At 37.6% G+C, this 26,712-nt stretch overlaps 3 protein-coding genes across 5 annotated transcripts; 1 reads left to right on the top strand and 2 right to left on the bottom strand.

The window, feature by feature from the left end:
* Positions 1–277: 277 nt before the first annotated feature.
* On the bottom strand, positions 278–13,418 carry LOC145485832 (protein sel-1 homolog 1-like). Of its 2 annotated transcripts, none has more exons than XM_081464476.1 (23): positions 13,283–13,418; positions 13,101–13,168; positions 11,689–12,547; positions 11,095–11,136; positions 10,146–10,212; positions 9,748–9,826; positions 9,396–9,482; positions 9,078–9,191; positions 8,555–8,636; positions 7,795–7,865; positions 7,195–7,275; positions 6,740–6,796; positions 6,545–6,613; positions 6,163–6,240; positions 6,029–6,091; positions 5,806–5,893; positions 4,826–4,891; positions 4,403–4,485; positions 3,346–3,511; positions 2,508–2,582; positions 1,830–2,002; positions 1,288–1,410; positions 278–744 (listed from the first exon to the last, which is right to left on the bottom strand). In XM_081464476.1, exons 1-23 carry the CDS (start codon positions 13,362–13,364, stop codon positions 622–624), a joined length of 2,796 nt encoding a protein of 931 aa, XP_081320602.1. In that variant the 5' UTR covers positions 13,365–13,418; the 3' UTR covers positions 278–621. The 2 variants fall into 2 exon arrangements, with proteins under 2 accessions (XP_081320602.1, XP_081320601.1); XM_081464475.1 differs by having other exon boundaries at positions 290–744; positions 10,146–10,215.
* Positions 13,419–13,607: 189 nt separating this feature from the next.
* LOC145485831 (N-acetylglucosamine-1-phosphotransferase subunits alpha/beta-like) lies at positions 13,608–19,662 on the top strand. The gene is made up of 3 exons (XM_081464474.1): positions 13,608–16,161; positions 16,656–17,382; positions 18,053–19,662. The coding sequence occupies exons 1-3, from the start codon at positions 13,687–13,689 to the stop codon at positions 18,751–18,753; spliced, it is 3,903 nt and encodes a 1,300-aa protein (XP_081320600.1). The 5' UTR covers positions 13,608–13,686; the 3' UTR covers positions 18,754–19,662.
* Positions 19,663–20,341: 679 nt separating this feature from the next.
* LOC145485833 (uncharacterized) lies at positions 20,342–25,417 on the bottom strand. 2 transcript variants are annotated; one of them, XM_081464477.1, is made up of 4 exons: positions 25,258–25,417; positions 23,535–23,944; positions 22,851–22,949; positions 20,342–21,644 (listed from the first exon to the last, which is right to left on the bottom strand). In XM_081464477.1, the coding sequence occupies exons 1-4, from the start codon at positions 25,334–25,336 to the stop codon at positions 21,456–21,458; spliced, it is 777 nt and encodes a 258-aa protein (XP_081320603.1). In that variant the 5' UTR covers positions 25,337–25,417; the 3' UTR covers positions 20,342–21,455. The 2 variants fall into 2 exon arrangements, with proteins under 2 accessions (XP_081320603.1, XP_081320604.1); XM_081464478.1 differs by having other exon boundaries at positions 21,519–21,811.
* Positions 25,418–26,712: the final 1,295 nt, after the last annotated feature.

The following is a 26,712-nucleotide window of genomic DNA, read 5'->3' as shown; positions in this document are numbered from 1 at the left end:
TTCAGCCTTGATTAACTTTCGGTTATTGACGATAGGCACGTAAAGCGTGCACGAGCTTTTATCATGGAGAGTGTGGAGAGTGGAACGGTCTGACTTAGAACCATCCGACCCTGTACAGTCAGATTTTTCCAAAAAAAAAAAAGTCAGATCGTTTCACTTAAAAATTCACGGATGAAGAAAATCGATAGCCTAAGGGTATATGCTGATTTCACTGAAAACATGACCGACTAGTGCTCACATAAGCGATGATCTTTTACTGTGATGGTAATAAATTAATAGAAAATTACATTAATATGGCGTATTTTCTAACACAGCCACAAGAAACAAATGACGACATTTTATAAAGAACTTAGTTTGTTTTTATTATTATTTTTAAAACCAAGAAATTGCCACTGCTATAGACCTTTTTCATAAATGGCTGCCAATTTAAAATTCTGTTGTATGCATTTAAATTAGTCTCACTAAACTCGTTTGGGAGTAAAAATTCTTTTGAATTATCAACACAAGAACGAGGTTAGTCAGGCTAATTTTAATACTTACAAAAGAATTTGTAATTGGTAGCCATTTATGAAAAGGGTCTATACTGGATAAGATTGCTGTACAAAATCTACAAAAAAAGATCTATTGTCTCCTCCGAAGCAATAGAAGAATTCCCAGCAAGAGAGCGAGTCCAGTCATTACATAAATATCCCAATCGTCACCAACAAAATTAGTGAATTTGGACAAGTTTAGTGATCCATAATTCTGCAAAACAATAAAAACAACTATTATTAGAAAATAGCCCGGGGAAAGCGTGGGATGTGATTGGCTGAAAGCCAACACCAATTAAAAAACAAAGCGTTATTGGGTAAATTTTTTAAGAGTGGTATTACGCTACAAAAAAACGTGTTTCTACCTTTTAGGGGTGGACCATTTCACTTTTGAGGGGGGCTGGGGTGGGTAATTTGATAGAAGTATGAATTTTTTTTTAACCCTTTCATGCAGAAGAAATTTGTTTTTTCTCGGGATATGTGTATTTATGATATTCTTTCTGTGTGTAACATGCTTTTTTCTGGCCAACTAAATGTGTGAGAATTTTTTCTTAGCAGTGGTTGTGTGCATAAATGTTTTTTTTTTCGGTATAAGTATCCTTGCAGGATGTTTTTTTTCCAAAATCACCCCCTCCCCCCTCCCCATCCCCCGCAACCTCAAAAGTCAAATGGTCCACCCTTCCAGGTTAGAAAAATTCAAACAAGTTTAATCAGCCTCAGGTTTCGTGACATCAATGAATGCAGAATGTTTAAGTACCTCTTGAATCCACTCCCACGTGAAAAAGATACCAAGTTTGAACAGAGCCAGGGAGACAGGGGCCTGGGCATCAGCATTTGTTTGGGCTGCCATATCGTAGAACCGTTTAGCAAGATGAATGTCCTGACAAAACAAAAACAAAGAAAGCGTGAGTACAATGTAGCAGACAATTGGAAGTTTTTTTGTGTGGAAAACATGAGATCTTTACAAGCTGTACTTTAGCCATTTTTTTTGTTAAGTGAAACTCCAGTGCCGAGTTGTTCAAAGCCCAATTAAGCTAACCCAGGATTAGCAAAGAATTTTAATTTCAGTTTTGTAACTTTTCGGTGAGGTTTTCTGTTCAGATTGTTTGTCACTCAGTTTTGAGTTTAAATAATCTCAAACTACACAAAACATAAGCAGTGAAAAACATTTTCATACAAGAAAAATTAATACTACATTAACTTTTAATCCTGTGTTAGCATTAACCGGCTTTCAAACAAATCAGCCTTGGGGTCAAATAAGTCAGCTATAGCCTTATAAGGCAAACAAGAGACTGTTACCTGTCTCATGCCCAGTCCTCTCTCATGCATGTAGCCCAGATTGAACATAGCTTGTGCACTGTGCTGTTCTTCAGAAGCTCGCCTGTAGTGGAATGCTGCTGTTTCATAATCAACCTCTGTTCCATACCCATAGTAATGGTAATCACCAACTTTAACTCTTGCTGCTGTGTTTCCTTGGAATGAAAGAAATAAAATATTTTTTTTGGATAAAAACCAACTTGTTAGCTTCAAGACCAGACTAGCAAAAACTTCATTTTGTATGCAGTGTTGGTGGCACCGTGTGTTGGAGGTATCTTCAAATATGACGCACTTCTCTATGAATATTTGTGGTCTGCACACACAAATACCAACAGAACTTGAGTCTGACTGTATTCATGCCAATTCTTACACCCTGTCAAACCTTTTTACTCCACTTTGGACTTAAATAAGGAGAGTTTTGTTGAACTAAAATATAATTATGTACGCTTTCATTACATGTACCCACATTGAGACCAAATGAACCTGATATGAAACTGAAGCGTGTCAAACAGGTAGAATTACTATACCCACATTTGGCCATAAAGCTGGCCATATCAGGTGATGCGATATAGCTAGATATAAGGCTTCTGATTGGCTACCAGCAAGTCTGGACATTCCATAATCTATCATATTGCTTGATAACAAGAGAATGTGACAAACCTTGTGATGCAGCTCTTGTCCAGTACAGCAGGGCACGGGGAAATGTCTCATTCTCCAATATCACAGAGGTCAGACCTGGAACAGTGGTCAACACAGACATTAAAGTTTATTCAAAACATTGGACTTACATTGTTTTCCAAAACATAATTTCCAGTTCTTTTTGAACTACTCCACTTATCTCTCCTGACTGTGATAAAATTGCCAGCGTTAAAATCAAAATACTAAAAGTACAACTAGAATACTGGTTTATGATGCCAGTAGAGAGTGGTTCAATGTAGATGTAAGTGTCTACATCTACAGCTATACAATGTACATCTACATAGGGGCGCCCAACAAAGGAAGACACCCACCACTGCAAGACATTGAAAGTAAAAAGAGGGGGGGGGGGGGGGGGAGAGAAGATAAAAGACCTAAAAATAATTAATGCAAGTGACAAGCCTAAGCTTTTCAAGTGACTCTGGGAGGCACAATGGCCTCAAGGTTAGATCGCTCAACTTTGGATCAAGCCTTTTATGTTCAAGCCCTGGCCAGGGACATTAAGTTGTGTTCTTAGGCAAGCCATTTCCTCTCTCCACCCAGGTGTATAAATGGGTACTGGCAAATTTAGTGCTGGAAGGTACATGTAACACTGTGATGCACTAGTGTCCCATTCGGGGAAGGGGGGAGGGTGAGGAAGAGAACTACTCCTAATGACTTCATGCTACATGGAAACCAAAGATAAGCACCGGCCTGATGGGCCACTTGGCTTGTATGCAGCCTTCAACTTTTTACTTCTCGAAAGACAGGCCACTGCTAATATGTCTAATATGTTGTTATGGGTAGAGAGAAACAAACTTACCATGATCAAGAATAAAAGCTACATTGCTTTGTGCAACTTCATAGCCCAGTTCAGCCAGCATTGCATATTTCAGCAGAGCAGTGTCTATGTTTCCAGCACGGTATGCTTCATGGGCCTCCATCAACATCTGAGCTATCCGTCCACGTTCAGCAACATTCTTGAAAAGCTGGTTTGAAAAAAAGAAATTTGTGGTCAAAAAAACTGGTACTCAATAAAAAAAATTACTTTAAATAAAAAAATATCTTATTTTACGATAACTGCAGAAATTTTTGTACACTCATTGGCTAATTTTTACCATCAATAAGCGGACAGACATGTGAATTTATAATTTATGCGATGTGTCAAATAGCCAGAGCAGGCAATTTGACAATTTGTTATCATAAAAAACAAATTGATGTCAGTTTTTAATGCGTCTGTCCTGTTATTGACAACGAATTTCGTCATAACATTGTCAAAGTAGTCTGTGGATCCACAGCTACTTTGACAATGTTATGACGAAATTCATGATCAATAACAGGAGAGATGCATGAAAAACTGATGTCAATTTGTTAAATTGACCACTCCCTCAATGGGGTTTCTCAGGGCCAATGGAAGGACATAACATGATTTAAAAAAAAAAACCAAGCTGGCAGGAGGCAGACCAGTTGGCTAGGACTACCAAAGGGAAAGAACAACATCAGCTGTGGTCAGAGTAAGCCATGGGTCTTGTAGTTCAGTTAAAACAGTCTTTGTACACTTGTTCATCTCAACAACATGCCCTGATATTGCACTTTCTTAAATTTTCAACAGCTTCACTAACATAAATAAAATAAATTTTAAGAATTGTAGATTTGAAATGAAAGCTTCAAATAACTATAATACCTAAGAGGAGTATTTGGGCGCAATGACAACTGCAATAAATGCATTGAACTCAATCTCAAGATGGCATTACAATGGAGATGACTTGTCCAAATGTTTACATGTGCTTTGATCTCCAATTCTTGCCATACTTTCTGCTATTACATGAACATACATTATAATTCAAAACAAAGTCTAACAAGAAAATTATCCAACATACATCTGTAGCCATGTTACAAGATCTCAAGACTCCAGTCCCTGATGCATGCATGACGGCCAGATTGTAAAATGCCAGCACATGACCTAAAACAATAATGACACAATAAAGCTACACTGAATTTATACAAAATTAATTGAAATATACATTCTCCTTATTGATTGTTTAGTATTTCTTTCACGTTAGTTTCCAGAATGTTGCAGTACATCAAAACACTAGTCCTTAGTCACTATTTTTTCCTGTTGTCATTCATCTGTTTTGCAATTTAATTTTTCTCAAGCATCTTGCAGTCTGGAATCCTGAATCCTGAAATTTTTCGGACATTTGCAAACAACTGTTGTTGTTGTTGTTGTTGTTGTTGTTTTTTTTTTTTAAACTTGAATTAATTTATGTGTTGTACAATCTATGATGCCATTTATTATGTACCAGTCTGTGATGCTAAATTGAAGAACTTGATGGCCATCTTGTAGTCACGTCTAACACCAAGACCATCTGTAACAACAAGAAAATAAAAATTCAAATCTGAAATGTACATTCATCGCTTCACCATACACAAATCACAATTACATGTAGCCAATAAGAAGCCATGTCTACTTTCCTGATATGCTGCGATATCAAGTCTATCAAGTCACTGACTTGATGGGGCAACAAAATCATGATCACTTGGTTGAACTTGGGTGCGGTAAATACCTATCACACCTTTGTGGTACACTTCAGAGGCATAAATATCAGGCTCATTTGGTTGGCCATGGGTATTTTGGCTTGACTGCTTCTCACCAAAATACAAGCCATGGCTTGACTAAACTCCCCTGATATGATGCCAAAGCATAGGGAAAAGGTACAATCAGGGCTGGTATAAGTAGCACACGAGAACCTCTCACAAGGGGTTCGCATTGGAAGCCCATTAACATCTTTTCAACATTCAGTTTGCAAAGTACTATAGTTGGGAAAAGGCAATGTTGACAAATACAAGTTCCCCCAAAATTTTCATTTTCACAGCAATTTACTTTTTGAAATCTGACCTTTACCCTGTAAATTTCTAACAAAAACTCAAGAAATTTTTTTTAAATATCTAAGTGAGATTCTCCAGCGAACAAAGCAACAATGAAACAGAAGAATTAACTACCTGAAATAAAATATGCCTACACAATGAAATGCACCAGATATTATAAGGATTTTAATGCTGTAAATAGTTCCTTAATCTTAACTTTTAGGTGTCTAGAGTTAGTAGAGGGTTTCACCCTCAGCTGTTTTACCTTAGACACATAAACAAATTGATTGATTGATTGATTGATTGATTGACCGATTGATTGATTGATTGATTGATTGATAACACACTCACAATCATAGTAATCTGCATCACAATGATCTAAGCTATATTTACACAAGATTAGACATGAACTCACGGTAATACAAGGTTCCCATCTGAAGGTGTCCATCTACCCAACCTTGTTCAGCAGCCATCTTGAAGTACTGGAAGGCTTTCTCATAATTCTAAGGGTTTCAAAAGCAAGACACTGTCAGAAAAATAAATTTGGATCAAATCTCAGAAGAAAGACATGTGTTAACTCAGATCACAACTACGTGTAAATGCAAAACAAAAGAATGCTAATATTTAAGGTTTCTTGCCTTCTCAACTCCTTTGCCAAACATGTACATCAAGCCAAGGCCACTTTGACCAATCGCATTTCCCTGTAGGCACAAGTAAAACAAGAATCAAATATCTGCTTCACTGATGTTAAAGAATATCACTCTTAACTTACAGCATCTGCAGCTTTCTTGAACCACTCGAATGCTGTCTTGTTGTCCTGTTTTACTGCAGTACTCCCCTCTGAATACATCTGTTGAAGAAGCAGAAGTGATTTGTCAGAATTAGTGATTTGTCAAGCCCAGTGACTCATACAACCAGTACATAATATTGCTACATCTAGTTAATCTGATGGGGTGTCCTTGTACAACACTAGCAGTACACAGTCCTCTCACATGTAGACAACTTCTTGCTACGACATTATTTTCGTACTTCATCTCCTGTTAGTGTCAACACAATGATAGGAACACAAGAATTCAGCTGGTCAAAATGATTACCCGCTTTGAGCAATAGGGATTGTACAAATACATGAAATGTTACAGAGCACTTTAACATACCTTTCCTAGGTAAGCCATGGCATTTGAATTTCCTGCATCAGCAGCTTGCTGGAGGTATCTGAATGCTCGCTGAAAATGAATAGCATGTATCATAATCACATCAACATAAAAATAATATTTAGCACTGTCAATTCAGCATAATTGACAAAATTACAAACATACCAAAACAGAAATAAAAATACATAGATAGCTTACTGCATGGTCCATGTCAACTCCACGTCCTCCTTGGTAATGTAACTGACCAAGACCAACCTACAAAGAATTTATTTCTGTTGCATGAGTGATTTCACATAACATAACACAGGTACTTCAATCAGTTATTAATTACTCATTAATATGGGTACTAAAAAAAGATAATTTAATCCATGAATTTTGGTAAATGAAATTTGTACAAGCAACATACATGTACAATTATTAATTAATTAAAGTACTCGTAGTTGGTTCAGCTTACAAAAATATGCACCTATAAATGTACAACCCTAAGTCAACCAAAAGGATCAAGTCTCCCTAGCTAAGTACTTGTCTAATTTCTCTTCCAGCATTACCTCCACAATGTCTGGATTGAACCTCACATAGAGCAGGCCACAACAAATTCTTTTGGTTCACGGAAAAATGGATTTAACATTACTTGTTACTTATGGCATACACACCTGAGCTTGGACATCTCCCTTATCAGCAAGGAACTGATAATACTGAATAAGATCTTCATCTAATACAGCACTACTGCCTCCCTAAGGACATTGAGTGAGATATATTTACACATGAAAGATTTCACAACAGGTGAATACACACTGGTGTGATGAATTTATCTAGGACAAAAACTACACCCCCGAATGATTTGAGTTAATCAGTGCTACATGTAAGATAACATGACAACAGTGTTTCAATGCCACAGTCTCGTTCTTCACTGTCATTGTTTTTAATAGTTGTTTGTGAAATCAGGCTGCTTTAAGGTAATGAAAGTAAGTGCAGAGTTCTTCATGCATGTATGTGCAAAGCTGTAGCAGCTAAAAACAATTCAGTCAGTTGTGACATGACACTTCTGACAGTCTGTAGAACTGAGGGGTAATTGTAGTATACAAATTATTAGCTCACCGGGCAAAAAAGGGAGAAAGAATTCTTCTCTGTGAACAAGCAGCACAATGTCAATGAAAGCATACTTCAAATTTTCCATTTGCTGTGCATATCAATAAAAATGAGAAGCTTAAAGCTTTTACACACATGTAAGCAGCCAAACAGTGCAGACAAACCTGTTCTTCCTCATCTATCAATCGTATTCTTTGAGAAGCAGCTCCACCAGTCAGGGACACATCTTCTGCAACTACAAAGACCAAAAGAAAAAAAAAGCAACAACAACAGTGTCCACCTTGCAATCTTAGTACTACATGTTGTTCATCTTTATGTAGTACATGCATGTCACACTATTCTCACATTTTGATTGGTTCTTGCTTATGATCTATTGGAGGACAGACAAACTGATGACATCAGTAGCATGCGTTTTTGTTTCTTTAATGCAAAACAAGTAGATTCCATGTTGCCGTGCTTCTGTTCAGTAATAGATCACAGAGGACATCAAAATGTGATAAAAACATCAGTGACAGACTCACCTTATCACATTTTTTGACGTCATCTGTGATCTATTACTGAGCAGACGCACCACAACATGGATATCTATTTGTTAAACTGTGATCATCCTGGTATAGGTACAGTAGTCCCAAACATGACTGTTGTTGGCTTTGACAACTTGAGTAGAAGTAACCTTCAGAGTCAAGCAAAAAGGTATCTGACAGCCAATGGTGTTAAAGGTCTCCAGTCCAGACTAATTATTGGTCAGTTTTGCTGTGAAGTTATCAGTGGTTAGGACTTGAATGATACCTGTTATAATGGTGAATTTGGTGGCAATGCAATTTGGTTAATATCAGGACAGTAGAGTGTACCTTCTAGTTGTTGGCAAATGGAGGTTGATTTCTCCATGAGCTCCATAGCATTACTTTCCTGTCTATAACATACCTTTGTTGGACACTCTGCGGTAATAGGTCAGTGCTGACTCACAGTTAGAAGCTACTCCTATTCCTGCATAGTAGCGATAACCCTGGTCAAGCAATGCAAAGAGAAAAAGAGTTGGTTTTTTGGTACCACTTATGGACCTGACAAGGGGACCATGCTGCCAAAGTTCATCCTGGTTTCTATTCATAGCATTTGGTGACTAGAAGTAATTTTACTCCCCCCTGGATGGGATGATAGTCCATCACAAGGTTACCCCTTAAGTTAAATTTGTCAGTACTCATTTATACTCCCAGGTGGAGAGAGGCAGAGTGAGAGTTAAGAGCCCTTCCAAAAAACAGACCACAGTGACCCTGGCTAGGGCTTGAACCTGGACTGCTTGATCCATATTACAGCATGCTGACCATGAGGCCACCATTCCTCCCACCAATGAAACCAGAAAGAAAAATATATAGACTGCTCAATACTTGTAACATAGACAAATATATAATTCATATTGTTTTTAAAACATTTTAGGGGCACTTCTTACCAAAGCCATTTGTGCCTTAATGTCGCCTCCTAAGGCAGCAAACATGTAATAAACCAGAGCTTTAGCCTGACTGGAATTCACACCAATACCAGTTGCATACAGGAATCCCAGAGTCTAAAATAAATAATAGAAGTTATTAAATATGTCATCATTCTGTATAAACTATAAAGCAAAATTCAATTATTACTGTAGTTATACAATGTGCAAATGTAACATATTTGACTTATAATAATCATGGAAAGAAAACCTTCAAACATACTGTAAGCAATAAAATAATTATAACAAATTTAAGGATGGGATGTTGTAAATAGTTATTACCTGCTGACCCACTGAGGAACCTTTGCTAGCAAGTTCATTCAAAATTTCCACAGCTTTGGAAATGTTACGAGGAAGATGATCACCAAACTGTCCAGGAAAATAAAACAGAAAAAAAAGGTCTGTTTATTTCCAAAATGTGCAGAATTTGGCAATTAAATTCAGAGCTGTAAGATGAATTCATAATGGGGTAAAGACACAGAATATGTATGTTCAATGCTGACTGCTATCAAATTTAAACAGTCTATCTTCAATGGCCAATAACCAACAAAAACAACCAACAAAGTACAAAATGTACTCCTAAATGTCCAATGCCCTGCACTAAGAAACGAGCAAGGCACTGTTAGAAACTTACCAAATATGATAAAGCTACAAGTTCTTGAGCTTTAGTGTAGTTATGTGTAAAGGCAGCTTCTTCCAATAAACTGTATGCTCTGGAAACAATAATTTCTTGTGTGAGCAAAGAATAGTAAAAGCCACACACATGAATGTACAAGTAGTAGCCAAGAGCTTGATAGTTTGGATTTTGGGGTAGTGGGGTAATAAACTCTTCTTCCCATATTTTCTCTATTCTAAATGAACCTGTAATTTACTGAAACCTCTATTAAGTTGACACTTACAAGGTCCCATGAATGTCCACTTAATACATTAGGTTTCACTGTACAAACTGTACATGAAGTCAACATGATAAATTTACATCATAATTTCTACATAGTGTTTACAAACAAAGAAACAAGAACATTTATTACATACTTCTTATAATTAGGCTTTGTTTGGTTCAGCAGAACTGTGGCATCTTGATAAAGCAATTGACCAACTTCTTCTAAACAAGCACACCAGAAAAGATTAAAATCGTTTAAACACCACTACCAAGGTTGTCATCGAGTTTTGAGTCACCTGTTACCTTGATCTTAACACCCATAACCAAGTTGTTACTGCACTTTGTGGGTGAATTGCATCAACGACAGGCAAGTCCACCATCCCATGAAATCAAGAGCCCATTTAGCTACTCCACCATAACAGATGTTAAGTGGACTTAAGGTTTATGGCACTTAATGACAGCAGTGAAACCAGTGGAATCCTGTCTTACGATCACCTTGTTAACGACAACCCCTCTTGATAGTGATCACCTTTTCTATCTGAACCATGGCTCATTATTATATAAATACAACCACCAATAACACAAATGTAGCCTCATTTCAGTCACTGGCTCAACGATGGCTGGATTAACTGAGTTGTACCTACTAATGATGTGAAATTACTCCAGAAGTCACTTTGTTTTTTGGTTGCAAATGAACGTTACTCTGCCACTTTATATACCAGTTTGATTTCTTTTAGGTCAAATTACAATAATGTTTATGTTGTCTGCCAATTTGCTCTTTAGCTCATGACGATTTCAACCTTAGTTAATTAGTGTCAAAGGGAAGAGTAACTTATTACACCAACAAGTATGAGCAAATTTGCAAAAATTTAAAGTAAAATATAAAGATCTGATTATCAAGGGGGTTGGAGTTAAGGTTAGGATCAGTAGGCCTTACATGGGATCTGGGCAGGGTAGGGTAGGGTCAACAACTGAGGGGGCGGGTGTAATAGACAATGCACATTATTTTAAATGTGAGAAAACCCCTCTACATTGTACAGTACATTATATGTGTAAAAATTATACAGTAACTTGGTACGAATTAGGTGTACAAAAACTAACCTTTCAGATCTTCATTTTCTTTCTTAATTTCTTCATTTTCTTCTGATAAATGAAACATTAAAATTTAGAAAATAGCCCGAAGAAAATACGTGCACTGATTAATTAAAAATCATTTTTCTATAACTTGATAGGAACACAGAACTAGTACGAGCTGATGACTCAATGATGGCACGAATAAAGAAAATTTACATTTTTATGATCAATGAAAGTAAACAAGTTTTATTTTTTTGCATGGCAGAATTTTTTAAAAGAAATAAAGAACATGTTCAATGTGCTTCTGTCGAGCTTTAGTATAAATCTACTAGTGTTCTACCACAAATGCAGTTCTCTGATTGGCTATGTCACACACTATCTATCACAGAATAGATAGTGAGTAGCGTAGCAGTGTACCCTTGTTATCAAAATGATTGCCACTTCTTGGCATTTTCAAAGTGTGTGTGAGGAGGATTTAGATAAAGTTTTGAACAACCAGTAGATTTATACTAAAACAATTAGATTATTCACTCTCAATTTCTATGTGCGATAGTTGACTCGGGCTGAGGCATAGAATTTGTTTGTACACAGGCTAGTTGTTATGTGACATACACCATTCACCTTTAAGTTGCTTGATCTCTTCTTGTAACTCCTCTTGTTCTTTGATTTTACGATCATCTTCTTCATCGATGAAATCTTCTGATTCATCCAAAGGCTTTTCTGTCATTTGCCATGAGTCAATGCTATCTGTCTCTTCTTCGCTATAATCTTTTCCAGTAGCAAAGTCGTCAGAAACCTCTGACCCTTCTAAAGGTTCATCATCATCCAGGTCTTCATCCATGTCCTCGTCATATGGTTCATCATCATCATCATCACCATAATAATCGTCATCAGCCCATTCATCCATTTCCTCATGCTCAGTTGTTTTTTTCTTAACCCGCCCTTTCTTTAATTTTGTTTTCTTTTTCTTATTTTGCTGTGATTTCATTTTCATTTCCACTTCATTGTCTTCTAAATGCTGAGAAGCTTCAGAACCAGACCCATTATCTTTAGTTTCTTGATTAGTTGAGTCCTCAGACTGATAGTTCTTGCCCTCTGTTTCTGTTTTCTGCTCACTAGTCTCACTCAAACCCAATTGTTCATCAGATTTAATATTTTCTTCTTTTAAGTGTTCATCACTTGAGTGCACATGTAAATTTTCCAGACTATTTTCATCCTTAGTTTTCTCAGGAGAATCACTTTGAGTAACACCATTTACATTTTCTCTACTAGTTGTCTCCTGTCCATTTTTGGTATGAACCTTGTTTTGATTAGCTTCGTGACTGTCTTGTTTAGCAGCATGTTTCTCAGACTGTGTTTCAAGATTTTGAACCTCTTTTTTTAGTTCTTCGGTCCATAAGTTTGAATTATCAGTTTGTTCACTTAAAGTTTCTTGATCGGTTGGTTTATTAACTTGAACTGACTCTTTAACCTTAGTCTCCTAAACAACAAGAACCAATTCATCAATACCAGTTGGTTAGCAACATAAATTCAATCAAACCTAAAACTTCCTACATGTATTAGTCCACTAGCATTACTTTCTTCACCTGACAATCATCAAGAAAAAAGACATTTCTAACTCAGTGGCAAAAAGTTGGCCTAAACTCCAATTTTAGCACACCATGGTTTTATTTGCTTCTTTGTGTTTTTTGTACTGTGCTAAATGTTTCTAGCAGATCAGAACATGCACAGAATGCAAACTGTATCATATAAAGTCATTATCATCATCATCATCATCATCGTCATTGTTGTTGTCATCATGATCATTATCATCATCATCATCATCATCAACATTAACACAACTGTCAAAGTGCATACACGTAGATATAGAGCAGAGACATCTAGACTGCTCATGGCAACATTCTTTTAACAACTTTCACATTTTTCTTCCATCATGGTCTTCAGATAAGCATGTTTCACAATGTAACACAAGCTAAAACTAAGCGCATACTATTCTAATAGATTTCGAAAGCGCAGAACATAATTTTGTTTACCTCATTTGGTGGGATGGGTATACTGTTCTCTGGATTATTATCGATGCCTTTTTCAGGAAATTCGTCACCTACAAGAATCAGATGAATTTTCTTTTGTAATTAAAGGAGAGAGCTTAATCTATTTAACATCACCAAACATTGAAATGTGGATGTTTTGACGTACGCTTAAGCTTTATACTCACCAAAGCCTTTCTCTGTCAAAATTACAACGCTATAAAATGCCAGGGTAGTCCAAAATGCACTTCGTGAATGTATAACACGCATAATGGCTTTTTCTGCCAGTTAAAAGCAATAAATACAATCCAAAGTACAGTAAAAATTAGCCAGGCATATTTCAACCTGCAGACGCCGCAAAATTCTAGCTAACTACGTGTGTTTTAGTCATTTCGTTGCTGCATACAAGAACAGTGAACCAGACGATGCCACGTAAGGACGCCACTGCGCATGTCCTTGAAACAGCGGTGGAAATCACGTGCTGTTCAGTGGTCATTCCCCTGGTAATCATATGACAGGCGAACATGGCGGATAGCCGGTGCATCCCGAATCGGAGAATTATTATTGCACAAACTTCCACAAAGCTCTCGAAATGAAAAGAGCATTATGTCAGACGCTTTGGAAGCTTCTCCAGAGGCAGACGTACACTTGCTTGTCGTCTCGGTATGGGATATGGTTGTGTATCGGGGGCCTGTTGCTGACTTTAATCTCAGCTTTTCAGTTTGGAGAAGTCGTTGTTGAATGGAGTATGCAAAAGTATGCCGTAAGGTTCAATGCCTTTCACGATAACCTTCTTGGAAATTCATATCAGAACAGACTTTGCCTTCCATTACCGATTGATGTCGTCTACACCTGGGTCAATGGAAGCGATCCAAAGTTACTCGCTGATTTGGAGAAACTTAAGCTAGAAATGGAGTTGGAACAAAATAGAACCACATTGAAAGAAATAGCGAAGTTGAGGAGCGAAACAAATGCTACAGACGAAGAAATTGCTAAGCTGATTTCGGAGAAAGCGTTGAATTCTAAGAAGGAAAAGAAAGGAAAAGGAGCAGCGGAGAAAAATGGCGATAAAATAGGCGATTCGCGCTGCCCTTTTGAAAATTGTGTTCCAGCTTTCAGTGTCATTGTGGAAAATGGTCTCCTGGGTGATTTGCAACTGTCGCAACTACGCGGGATCGATTTCTCGTTCGCGAAAGCTACCAGGTGTTTTAACGTCACCACGCCAGATGCAAGTAAGGAACATGTGAGTGTAATTCAATTCCCCGGAAAAAGTGAGACTGATGACGCGTTGAAAGTTAAGATCAGATGGCAAGATAAGAGTTATCGCAGCAAAGAAGGTTATTACACAAGTGATGCTACTAGACCCACTGCAGTGAGGAGTGACACTGAAGTGATGATTATGAACTTGAAAGGAGCAAATGAAGTGGAAAAAGTCAAGAAAGATTTAAAAGACCGTTTTGGAAGTAAACTAAAGAATGTGATTTTTCATGCTGATAAACTTGTTATTGTTGCATACTTCTCAGACAAGGTGTCAGCCTCTTCTGCATTAAAATTAAGTTTGACTTTTAATGGAAAATCTCTGAATTTAGCCCCAGCCTTTTTGATTTGGGCCTCATTTTTTTTGAAGCAGGGCACAAATGATGACAAAAAAGAGGATGCTGATATCTCTGCAAGTCGTTTTGCAGACAATGAGGAGTTAAAATATTCTCTCCGTTCAGTTGAAAAGCATGCGCCATGGGTTAGAAACATTTTTATTGTTACAAATGGCCAAATACCATCTTGGCTCAACTTAGACAATCCACGACTTAAACTAGTCACTCATGAAGAGCTTTTCCTCAATAAAAGTCATCTTCCAACCTTTAGTTCTCCAGCTATAGAAGCTCATCTTCATCGAATCCCAGGGTTGTCACCAAAGTTCATATATCTCAATGATGATGTCATGTTTGCTGACAATGTATGGCCAGATGACTTTTATACCCATGCTAATGGACAAAAGATTTATTTAACATGGCCTGTCCCAAACTGTAACGAGGGCTGTCCTTCCTCATGGGTGAATGACAAGTATTGTGACAAAGCTTGCAATGTTTCAGAGTGCGACTGGGATGGTGGTGACTGTCTTGGTGTCAAGCGTAAGACTCAGTGGAATTATCAGGGGTGGCAGAGCCAGCACTCAAGTTTTCGCATACAGTATTGCTCTCCAGGATGTGCAGATACCTGGGTAGGAGATCGTTACTGCGATGTAACTTGCAATGTTGCGCAGTGTGGGTTTGATGCCGGTGACTGTGGAGTTGCACAGTTCAGTGAATTGCATCACGTAGATGTCGATCAAAACACACACACAGTTGACATACCTCAAGGCATAACAGTTTTGTATTTCAACATTTCAAAAGTTTTTAATGAAGGGAAAGTAACTTCTGGAGAGTATTCTGAAACCCAGTGTGTACGATCAGCTACAGTGGCTCAAAAATATAAAGTGTTTACTCTGACTCTCCGAGTAAACTGTACTTCAGCATCTGTCAGCTTCAAGATTGAAGGATATAGGGATAAGAATGAAACAAAAAAGGCAGTCATTCACTTTAATGCAACAATAGATACAACAGCAGCACAAGAGATCAAGGCAGTTCCAATTACAACTCCTAAACCAAGCAAATTAACAACGACAAGGGCACTCAAAACTCCATCATCAAACGTACCAAAACCTCCAAGGACTATTTATCCAATCAGAATTCAGAATGCTAACCAACCTTTCAATTACTGGGTGCTTGCTAATGAGTCTGTTCACAGACCAACGTGGCCACCCTTAACAAACCAAGACTATGAGATACCTCAGCTTTCAAATGACACAGTTTTACCACAACATGTTCAAAATGCATTGGCAGATGTTGAGAAAAGTTACAAGGATGGGGACTTGACAGAGAAAGGCTATGCAAGAAAGAAGAGCAAGATTTTACATGACTTTTTAACCATAGTTCCAACTGAACCAGCTCATGTACCGGTTGCCATGTTAACATCACCTTTACCTGAGACAGAAGTAAAGGTAACAGTTCCTACCAAGTTGGAACAACAGGTTAGTAGATAAGTGCAGTCTAAGACTCTAATCAATGTGTAAAGTGAGAGAGATTGTCTTGAGTGCTAATTATTATTACGGGAGAGCTGGGATGGCACAGTGGTTAGAGCTCTCCACTCCCACCAGTGTGGTCCAGGTTCGATTCCAGCCAGGTGCCATACGTGGGTTGAGTTTGTTGTTGGTTCTTGCCTTGCTCCGAGGGTTTTCCTACTTCCTCAAAAACCATCATCTCCATTTTGAGGACCCACATGAAAACCAACGAAGATGGCTGAAATCTTACCCCTGATTTCTCAAACTACTCAATTTTTCAAACCAATTTCTGTTCCCCTTGGAGGGAACAAAAATCTGGATTGAAACAGTGGTTGAATAGACGTTAATTTCTGTCTCACCCCATCTACACAACCACAAAAAATGCTATCATGTTTGTGCATTACATGGTTGTGTACAATTTTGTGTCTTTTCATGAATTACAGTGCACTTTTTTTAACCCTTAGGAAAGAAAGAGTGGCAAAGAAGCTGAGTACATGAAGACTTCTGAGCCTGTGGGAAATCACAAAGTGGAATCACGATCTCATCAAAGGAAGCTGTTATCATTTGAGATGTCAGAAATAGCAGCTGTTTATGATAACATTGGCAAGCAGGACCATCAAGATCACCATGAGAATTTAGAACAGCAACCGTCAGAGGATGACTTCTTTTTAGTAGACTGGATTGCAAATACTAAACAAAAACACTTGTCATTTGAAAATGACCAGGAGGAGAGTAACAGGAAATGGGCAAATCGCTATGGTCACTCTTCGCCTCAAATACTGCAAAGTGTGGCAAGTTCTCTCCCTTGGGAAAGACGTGGAACATTTAGTCAGCTTCAAAAATACAGTGAAAGATGGAAACATTCACAGGAATTCACAAATTATCATGCTCCTGGCCGAAAGTTAATGGACACATTTGCAGATTCACTGCTTCATGTACACAGAATCTATAATCGCAAGTTTGGGTACATGGGACGAAAAGTTCCTGCCCATATGCCTCACATGATTGATTTGAAGATCATGGAAGAGCTACAAGCTCTTTTACCTGAAGAGTTTGACAAAACATCTTCACATAAGCTTCGAAGTTCAGATGACATGCAGTTTGCATTCTCCTATTACTACTTTGTGATTGGACAGAAGAGATGTGCAAATGTCACAGAGTTCTTTGCAGAGGTGGATGCCGATCATTCAGGTTTGGATGAGTTTTTGAATACAGTATGTACATTGGAATCCCTGACCACCCAGTTAATTTGATCATCTTTTCAGTACAGCTACCTTTTTTTGATGCGAAGAAAACATGCTTAGTCAGCCATTTTCTTTTTTTTAACTACCCATTAAATGTGATTACCACTTTTAATTAATACAACCAACATAATACAACTGCAACTACTTGTCCCAAAGATGGCTGTATTAATATTTCATTTTAGCTCTTGTTAGTTTCTGCGTGTACATTTAGAGTACATCTGTTTCTTGGGATCCTTTCTACATCTCTCTTTTTCATAGGTTTTGCTCTTGCTCTATGGGTCACTTGGCCTGATGCAGACGTAATCTTCACCTACATGTCAGGGCTGTCATTAAGTTTTAATTCACCTGTAGCCTTGATCTTCACACCCGTAGCAAACTTGTTACTTTATGGGTGAATTGTATCAACTACAGGCCAGTTCACCTGTAACATCAAGGGTCCATCAAACATATTCAGCCATAACAGGTGTTACGGGTTACGGCCCTTATTGACCTCCCTGCATGTACCTTAATTTCTACGGATTTCTGTTGGCCAGAATTTAATTTTGCCCTGAGGTAAATTAAAAGTGAGGCATTGATTCTGATAGTGCAATTTGCAATATTATTTATTTTCCATTCAGGAATACTGTCAGATCGAGAATTGCGTACTCTGGCAACACGGCTGTACACCTTGCCTTTAGACCTAAATGACCTGAATTCTCTTGAGCAAGCCCTGTTGAAGTGTGACAACAGGACCATACCTGAAGCTAATGAATCTAACCCAAATCATCACCCGATACTGCCACAGGTGTCGTTGGAATTTCTCCAGAGATGTGATCCCTTGTTAAAAATGCTGAATGATTCTTTCAAGGGTGTTACAAAGAACAAGTTTGAAACTCTTGGAGATGAAGATGTCGCATTTCACATGATTCGCGACAACGCATCTGCTGTTCTACAACAGTTAGATGCTATAAGAGGAAAGAAGAAAAAGTTTGTCTGCTTGAATGATAACATAGACCATAGCAAGAAGGATGCAGAACTTATCAAAGCCCTCCTGGTGGATTTTTACCAGTCTCTATTTCCTATTCCATCTCAGTTTGAACTGCCTCAAGAATACAGAAACAAATTTCTTTATGTCAGTGAGCTGAATGAATTTATGAAGGAAAGAGAGGTCATAAAATTTTGGACTAACATTTTATTAGCGATTTTAATTTTAGTTGCAGTTTTTTCAATTTTCCCAGGTTTTCTATTCTATCTGATCCAACTGTTATGTCCTTTAAGGAGACTTTTCTCTTTAGTTCAAAAAAATAGTTCATCTACCTCACGTCTCATGACTGTCTAGGATGTACAAATTGTTTACAGAAATAAAACTCAGAGCTCTTTCATTGAGTTAGGGACTATAGCTAGTAATTGTGTTTGGCTTGTGTGAAGTGTCAGTTACAGACTTTGGACCCGGTGACAGCTAGTATGCATCAAATATGTGCACTGTACTTCAATTTTTTCCATCACACTAACAAATAAAATGCTTGCCACCCCCACCCCACCCCCACCCCCTTACCGCTCAAAATAGTTAATTATTATATAAAGATCCTCTCAACCTCTTTGCTTTGCATAACTTTGCTGTCGTTATATTTTGGGGATATCTATGTGTTACTAGACAACATGAGAGTTGCTAGTGCAAAGTTTTGGGAGATCAATCGAACATTCAAGTTATGATTTCGAAGTGACAATAGATGACCTTTAAAGAATAGTAAGAGGAGAAAACTGAAAAATTTGGCGTGGTAGATGTGATGAATTCATCTTCACAAGAGTCTAGTTTCAAGCTAGTGCACTGAAATGACCACCAAATTATGCAAAGTGATACTCGGTTGAGCAAGGATCCTACATTGAAGTAATGTTTAAAATGACACAAAATGATACCATAGAGTGGATGAATGTTCCAGTCAAAAGTCTAAGTTTCTCTGACCATTTTTGCTGATATTATTCTATTTATAGTTATTTTAATTTACTGAAACAAACTACAACTGAGCTCATGGAGTGAATGATTTGCAGTCTGAAATCAGACTTTAATTATTTCCAGGATAAAAAGACTGTAATTAAATGAATTCTTTAGTTAGGCCAGATACTGAGCAGTTGTAATTATTTATCCTGAATGTATTCAGACAAGAAAACTTTTATTGTGCACCTAATAAGATGATATTTTTGTTAGATTTTGCCAAATTTTAGCTCAAGAAAAAATTAGCGCAATAAACAATTAAAATTAAACATTATGTTAGTTTGCTTTTCATGCAATCATTCCTGGGTCAGAAATCCTCACTGAAGACATACAAGTTGTCTGTTGGCTTATTACCCGGACTTGAATCTCTGTGTGCAAGTAACAACCAGTTACTCAGTACTACTCATCTCTTGCTAGCTCCATGCGCAGATTGCAGACCCACGATAGTACAGTGGAAACCCACCTTTCAGCCACCCTGTTAGTGCAGCCACCTTATTACTACGGCCACTTTATTCTGGCCTGGACAACCCCTGCCTTACGGCCACTCTGTTAATATTGCCAGAAGTTTTCGGCCTGTTACATATTTTATATTTTACATATTTTATATACAGCTACAGCTTTGTACCAATCTATAAAGATGGCAAACCCTTTGATGTTCTATAAATACTTGAGTGTGCACAGGGATGCAAGATGATAATATGTACCCATAATGGCCCAGGTTTTCAAAGAGTGGATAATGCAATCCACCAAATAAATTATCATCCAGTGGCCAGTGAAGTGTTAACAAAAAAATGCTATGCCATCTACTGGAAAGTGACTTATCCAGTGCAGATCATTACTGAACAACTAAGGCCAGGCTAACGCACACTGTTTACCGGACACTGCAAACAGCTGTCAAGAAACAAGCAAATAAACTAACAAAATAACAGATTAAAAATGTTATTAAAAACTTTTATTTCTAAATAACACCAAGACAAAGTAAAACCTCTCCCACATTATATTACAGTTTTCCTTGAAGAAACGTTCACACTGTACAGCTAAATTAGAACACTAAATTCCCTTAACAAACAAGAACGAACTGTGCATTAAAATATTGCACATAAGTACAGTGTAGATAATCAAAAAAACATATTGAATTTTGTGTTGCAGATAAAAATACATGTATTAACAATCTTTGTTTACATCAGCATTTCTCTAATCTCTTCATAAGCACAAAAAGTCTTACAACAAGGAATGATACTATCTGGCAGCAAAGTGCTGCCGTAACTAGTAAATCTTTGTTGACATTTGTAACGTATCCAGTTTTCATTATGAAAATTATCAAAGAACACCACAAGAAATCAAGATTACTCTAGAAGTCACACCATCATGGCATGGTCCGTAGCTTAGTAACTCTGAGACTAAACCTATTGATTTAATCCAGAGAAGAGCAATAAATTTTGCAAGTTAGACAGATTCTTGAACTTTCTCAATGCATCCTAATAACCAGCTATTAATAGCATAAAATAATAGACTTCACTTAAATAGACTGCCTGCTTTTTACAACAGTAAATAATTTTTGAGAATGTTGTAGGAGAAAACAAGTCTTCACCATCAAACAAGAAACAGGCAAATAAAAAACCTTAAATATGAACTAATAAAACTAACATTGAAACACATATTCCAGGTTCTTACATTTTTGCCACTCAGAAGTTATCTATTCATGTTTATTAAAGCTTATTTCATAATTTCACTGGCTAAGCAGTTGAAGGGTTTTTGCATATATCTAAACATATAAACATTTACATGAAAAGAAATGATGGAAATTGTCAGTATATAAACTGGGCTGACCACAAAATTTGGCTTTTCATTTCCTGAGAAAACAAAAGAAACCAAACCCAATGTTGACTCATTTTCTGAGGAAAATGGAATGCAAATTTAACTTAACATTTTTCTTGAAAACAAAACAATGAAAAAATCTCAACTTCTCAGAAAACAGATTAAGTTTTCGTTTTTAAGGTTTGATTAAAGAATCACCACCACACACTTCTTCTGAGTCTGTTGGTGACTTAATAATCCTCATCTGGGGTTATATTAGCATCTTCTCCCATTTCTGAATACTGTCTGATGAGACCACCTTCATTGTATGTTCTTTGTTGTACTCCAGTGCCCTTGGTATCCTCAGCAGTATCTTCCCTGACCTTGATAACACTGCTGCTTGTAACATGCTGCATATCTAGTGAGATATCTGGTGCACCCTGTATACCAGTGACAGAGAGGAAAACTTGTAGAAAGAACATGGTAAAATTTACAACGTACAGCTGCGCTAGTATTTATTGCTGATCAGAAATCAGATCTGGACGTTCTTCCGTGAATCAGATATGAACGTCCCGTGATAAGGGATTGGAGCTGATCTCCCCTCATCCTGCAATCAATAAACATTGCTTAGAATTAAACATTATGTTGGACAAACAACATTATAAATCACAACTTAAAGATGATTTCCAGTCCGTACCGCGTACTTTCAAGAGTTTGTTTACGTTTCTTGTTTTGTTTCATGTAAGACACCACAAAATGTAACATTTTGTAACTATTTATATGAAGTAAATTCAAAGTTTCATGTCAACCGCCATTATGGATGTGAAGCTTTATGCTTCGTTCTTTCTCTTATCACTTCATGAAACAACTTTGTGGCTGTAAAAATCAATGAAGCTGTTGGAAAAAGAATTTGAAAGGCCTCCAAGATAAGGTATGTGGTTTATAACGAATGACATCAGTAGCATTCCATCAAGTGAGACAAAATTAATAAACATTAGGGTGCTGAAACTGCACAGTATGGACTGGAAATCATCTTTAACTGTTACAACCCTTACAAGTGTAAATAAAGCCCCTATAGAGTGATCAGCAAAAAATTTCTCCTCGCATGATCAATACATAATCAAGAGAAACAGTCCAGAGAATTTAGAAAGAGATCACTGCAAAGAAATTGCCTTGATCTCAATATTATAATTCCTTCCCAGATCTAGGCTCTGTCCAAACATAACTTAGGCAAACAAGGAACATACACATGATTGTACACGTATTTCTTTTGTTTAGGAATCATTGTTTAGCTATTAGAGGTGTAATTTTTAATAGCACATGATTCTTACGAACATGGAACAGAACCCAAGATCAAAACCCTCAAGAAGTGGAGAGTATGGAGAGTTTCATCAATTAAATTTAGGCAAGGTGCAACAATTGGGGGACTGAAAGATAATTTGTTTGACAAGTACAAACAGTCTACAGTACTAACAAGTCTTCGTACTTGATCTAAGTCATTTCCTAGGAATAAGTTTTAAAATAAAATTAGGATCATATCTGTCACTCCATAAAAAAATACAGACAGTGTTAGGTCCCATTCCTTTGATGTCCCTATTAGGATGGTTTGACTGCAGTACAGTTTATATGATTTATTAAAGACTTACATTATTACTGTCTGAAGAAAGAGCTTTATCAAATTCCATTTTCAACTTATTTATCTCTGCTTGCATTTCTTCATTCGCTTTGTTAATCTCCTCTACTTTCTGAAGAAACAAAGAGAAAATAATGTTTCAAGCCAAAGGTTACCAGGTTACCCCCATTATTAAGTTTGCCACCACCAATTTATACTCTGGATCAAGACAGGCACTACAGTAGTAAAGTGTCTTGCCAAAGAACACAACACAGTGTTCCCAGCCAGGACTTAAACCCGAACCACTAGATCCAGATTCCAGTTTTAAAACTAACCATCAAGCCTCCACACCTTTCAAAACATCATGAAAATCTAAGTAATTAAGGTCAGATATGCAAAGGTGAAGGCAGGGTGGAGCTCATGGGAGGAAACCAAGACAATCGCAGCAGACTAAGAAGGCCCTTTGTGCCACAAGGCATGAGGAGGTTAACAGGTAACATGCAAACACCATCATGGTAAAGTATTAATGTATTGAGAAGTGATTTCATTTTCAAAGCATTTTGCTAGATTAAAATTTCCACACCGTACATGTTCCTGTGGCTGATTGACCACAACTTATAGCTGATGTTGTAAAATTTGACCATGTCAAATATGATTTATATTTTACATCTCTATACAAAAAAACAATTGCTTCTTTTCCTGAGTTACATCAACTTACTCTTTTGAAGCCCTCAAATCCTGTTTGATCAGGCACATCCTGCTCTGTTTGACTAGCAAGCGACATTCCGCCTTCATCTCGATCCATCATTCTATCGTCTTGCAAATTATCAACCTCTTCTTCTTCTTCATCAAATTCATCTCTGGGGTTGTCCTCATCATCATCATCAGCCTCCTCTTGTGATGGATCCTCTGATGATTGTTCAGGAATGTGGGCTACTTCTTCTCTTGCATCTCTTTCTTCTTGCTCATCTTCTTCTCTGTCTTCATCTCTATTATATTCCTCTTCTTCTTCTTCTCGTTCATCTCTATCATATTCATCTTCTTCTTTCTCTTCTCCTTCATCTTCCATTTCTCTTCTATCATCAGTCACCTCAGCTTCATCCCTGTTCGCTTCCTTCTCACTAGTTTCTATCAATTAACATCATAATGGATGGAAACATTAACTTTGTAGGGAACATTGTAATAGGCCAGTACTTCATTCATCATACATGCGATATGCAGGTGAGGGAAAGGAAAGCTTGTAGTTTTAATTTCTGACATTTGAATTAATTGGACTTTAGGAAATGAAGATCAGCTTCAAGCCCTGGCCAGTGTCATTATGTTGTGTTCTTGTCAGGACACTTCATTCTCACAGTTCTATCTCCAACCAGGACCATGATATGGGAAACACCATTCTAGGGAATACCCTGACAAGATTGTGTTTAACACACGCAATGACAAAATGGCACCTGTATCTCACAAGCATTGCATTCAATGAGAGAAGCAAATGAAAGCAGCAACCCTGCTTATATTTAGTACCATTTGTCATTTTGGTATATTTCTGTGGGCCAGTATATTTTATATCAACACCCCTTCTCCTTTCCAGGTTCCTCTTTTGACTAGGTAAGTTAAACTTTACCCTTCACGAACAAGAATACAAATGCCGATGCAATACTACTATTTTTTGTTACATGATTAAAATATGGTAGGTATTGAGGTAATAGTAATAGCGGTATTTTGGGGAGCTTGCTTGTTTGCACCTCTGGTTTTCAAAAATATGGAAAATCTTTAAACAGATTCTGTAAAGTTACAACCTCGACTCATCTAAAATTGGTGGGAGACTATTGCCAACAACAAATGAGGAAGAAGTGATTCTTTCTCCCAACTTTCTCGTCAGTTTTCATCCCTAAGGCCCAGTTCAGACGTCGTGCTTCTGCCGTGCCGAACTTAATTGCAATTTGGTTCGACCGTAGCACGGCAAAGAAACAACTCTGATTCAGACGTCGTGCCAGAGTCGAACCAAATTCAGCATTCACTGATGCCTTGTAACAATTCTCCTCCTAACTCCCCGTGGGAACGCAATCTCGCCAAAATACATAAAATATATGTAATAAAATATATGAATTTTGTTTAGCGCGGCAAAAGCACGACGTCTGGATCACTGCCGTGCCAGAGTTCGACAGAGTCGTGCAGCACGGCAGAGCTTGTCGAACTTAATTGCTTGCCGAACTTAATGTAAAAGTTTGATACAGACGCCGTGCTTTTGCCGTACTTTTGTCGAACTTAATTCCTAAATTTAGTTCGGCACGGCAAAAGCACGACGTCTGAACTGGGCCTAAGTTGGTTACGTCGAAATCTAGACTGCAGTTTACAAATATCTGTTCACAGCTGCTGGAAAACTAGCGGACACCCAACAACAGAGCTCGTGAGTAACCCCGTGTCGTCAGTTGCGTTTCACTTACCTTCTATATATTTTCCTAAGGATATGAAGGGCCCAAAGAGTAAGACCAGAAGCAAAATGAATGTCTTTATTCCACGCATTCTTCAGAATCCACTTTTAGCATTGTCCCCCTGAACGACAGTGAACGACAAACAAGGGCGTTGAACATTGCAAAGAACGACGGGATGGAAGTTCTGAAAATGGTAACCTCGCCTCCCAAGATACTGAGCTCAAAGCAACAAAAACTTCCGAAATTGCATTGAAAACTGTGGATACTCTATTCTGAAATAATTCTGAAACTACCTCTGTCAGTTTGTCTCAGTTTTCTGTTTTGCAGCTTTAATTCCTTCTGTAGCATGCATTCCCTCTTTGAAGGAAAGTGTAGTCTCCGTTTTCAGAGTTGGATGGTAGTAAGGTCTTGTAAACTCATTACTACATCCCACACAAGTGAATAGTACGTTTTGTTAAGTTAACTCAGCGGTGATTACCCGGTGATTAAAGTACTATTAACCTCCTAGGAAGATTTTGAAATTCTGACCATTTGTCTGTTTATTGTCAGAAATACAGTAAATGCTTGGTCCGATCCTCTAGTTATTCAGCTTATGTGGTAAATACTAAAGCAATTATTCACGGTGAAAGTGATGGATCACTTCAGTAATTATTCAGCGACCACCCCAAACCTGACGCAGACACTTTGCTTGCGCGCTTTACATCACAAGTGCATAGATCATATCTGCCGAGATTACCCCCACAGTACCCAAGAACGACTGCTATACTAAGGGGAAAGAGGAAATACTTACAATTAATCTAAGAGGTGACTGAAAAAGTTGACGATGAGAGATGAAATGATCGAGCTGAAGTAACAGGATATGCGCCGCTTTGGTAAATACTTATATATGTTTTTGCGGAGCAGAGGGGAGGTTTCCATACAAACAATAAACAAATATTGGACGAGGTTGTCAATGGCGGGCAGATCAATTACTTGCCGATATTTTGCGATCACCGAGTTCGTTAATTGTTTTATCATTCAATCACCAAGTTTGTTTTCATATTTGAATCACTCTCTGACAACTCAAGGAAGTCATCTGCAATAGACCTCTTTAGTTTGGGCGGTTTTTTTTTCCCATTGCAGACCACATGATGATGTTCTTGAGAATTCTTGCTTTCAAATTTTTAAATAGTCGCATGTATTTTAATGAATAATTTTAAGATGCATAAAAGAAAAATTCTCTAGAAAATATCACGTGGTCTACAATGGGAAAACAAACCGCCCAAGCTAAAGAGGTCTATTTTTCACACAAGAGCGCGGTTACAATTGCGCATGAGCAGAATATTATTTGCAGCAAAACACATTTAGACGGTACTACGCATGAGAAGGCCATTATTTGTAGGCGGTCATTCGCAGGTCACGTGGTGGGCTTTCGGCCAATGAAAATGTATAAACATTAATTGATGATGTGATGTTTATGTCTAAGTC

Source organism: Orbicella franksi, chromosome 4 (genome assembly GCF_964199315.1).
Source record: "Orbicella franksi chromosome 4, jaOrbFran1.1, whole genome shotgun sequence".
NCBI classification, from domain to species: domain Eukaryota; kingdom Metazoa; phylum Cnidaria; class Anthozoa; order Scleractinia; family Merulinidae; genus Orbicella; species Orbicella franksi.
This window is presented reverse-complemented; position numbering and strand designations above follow the sequence as displayed.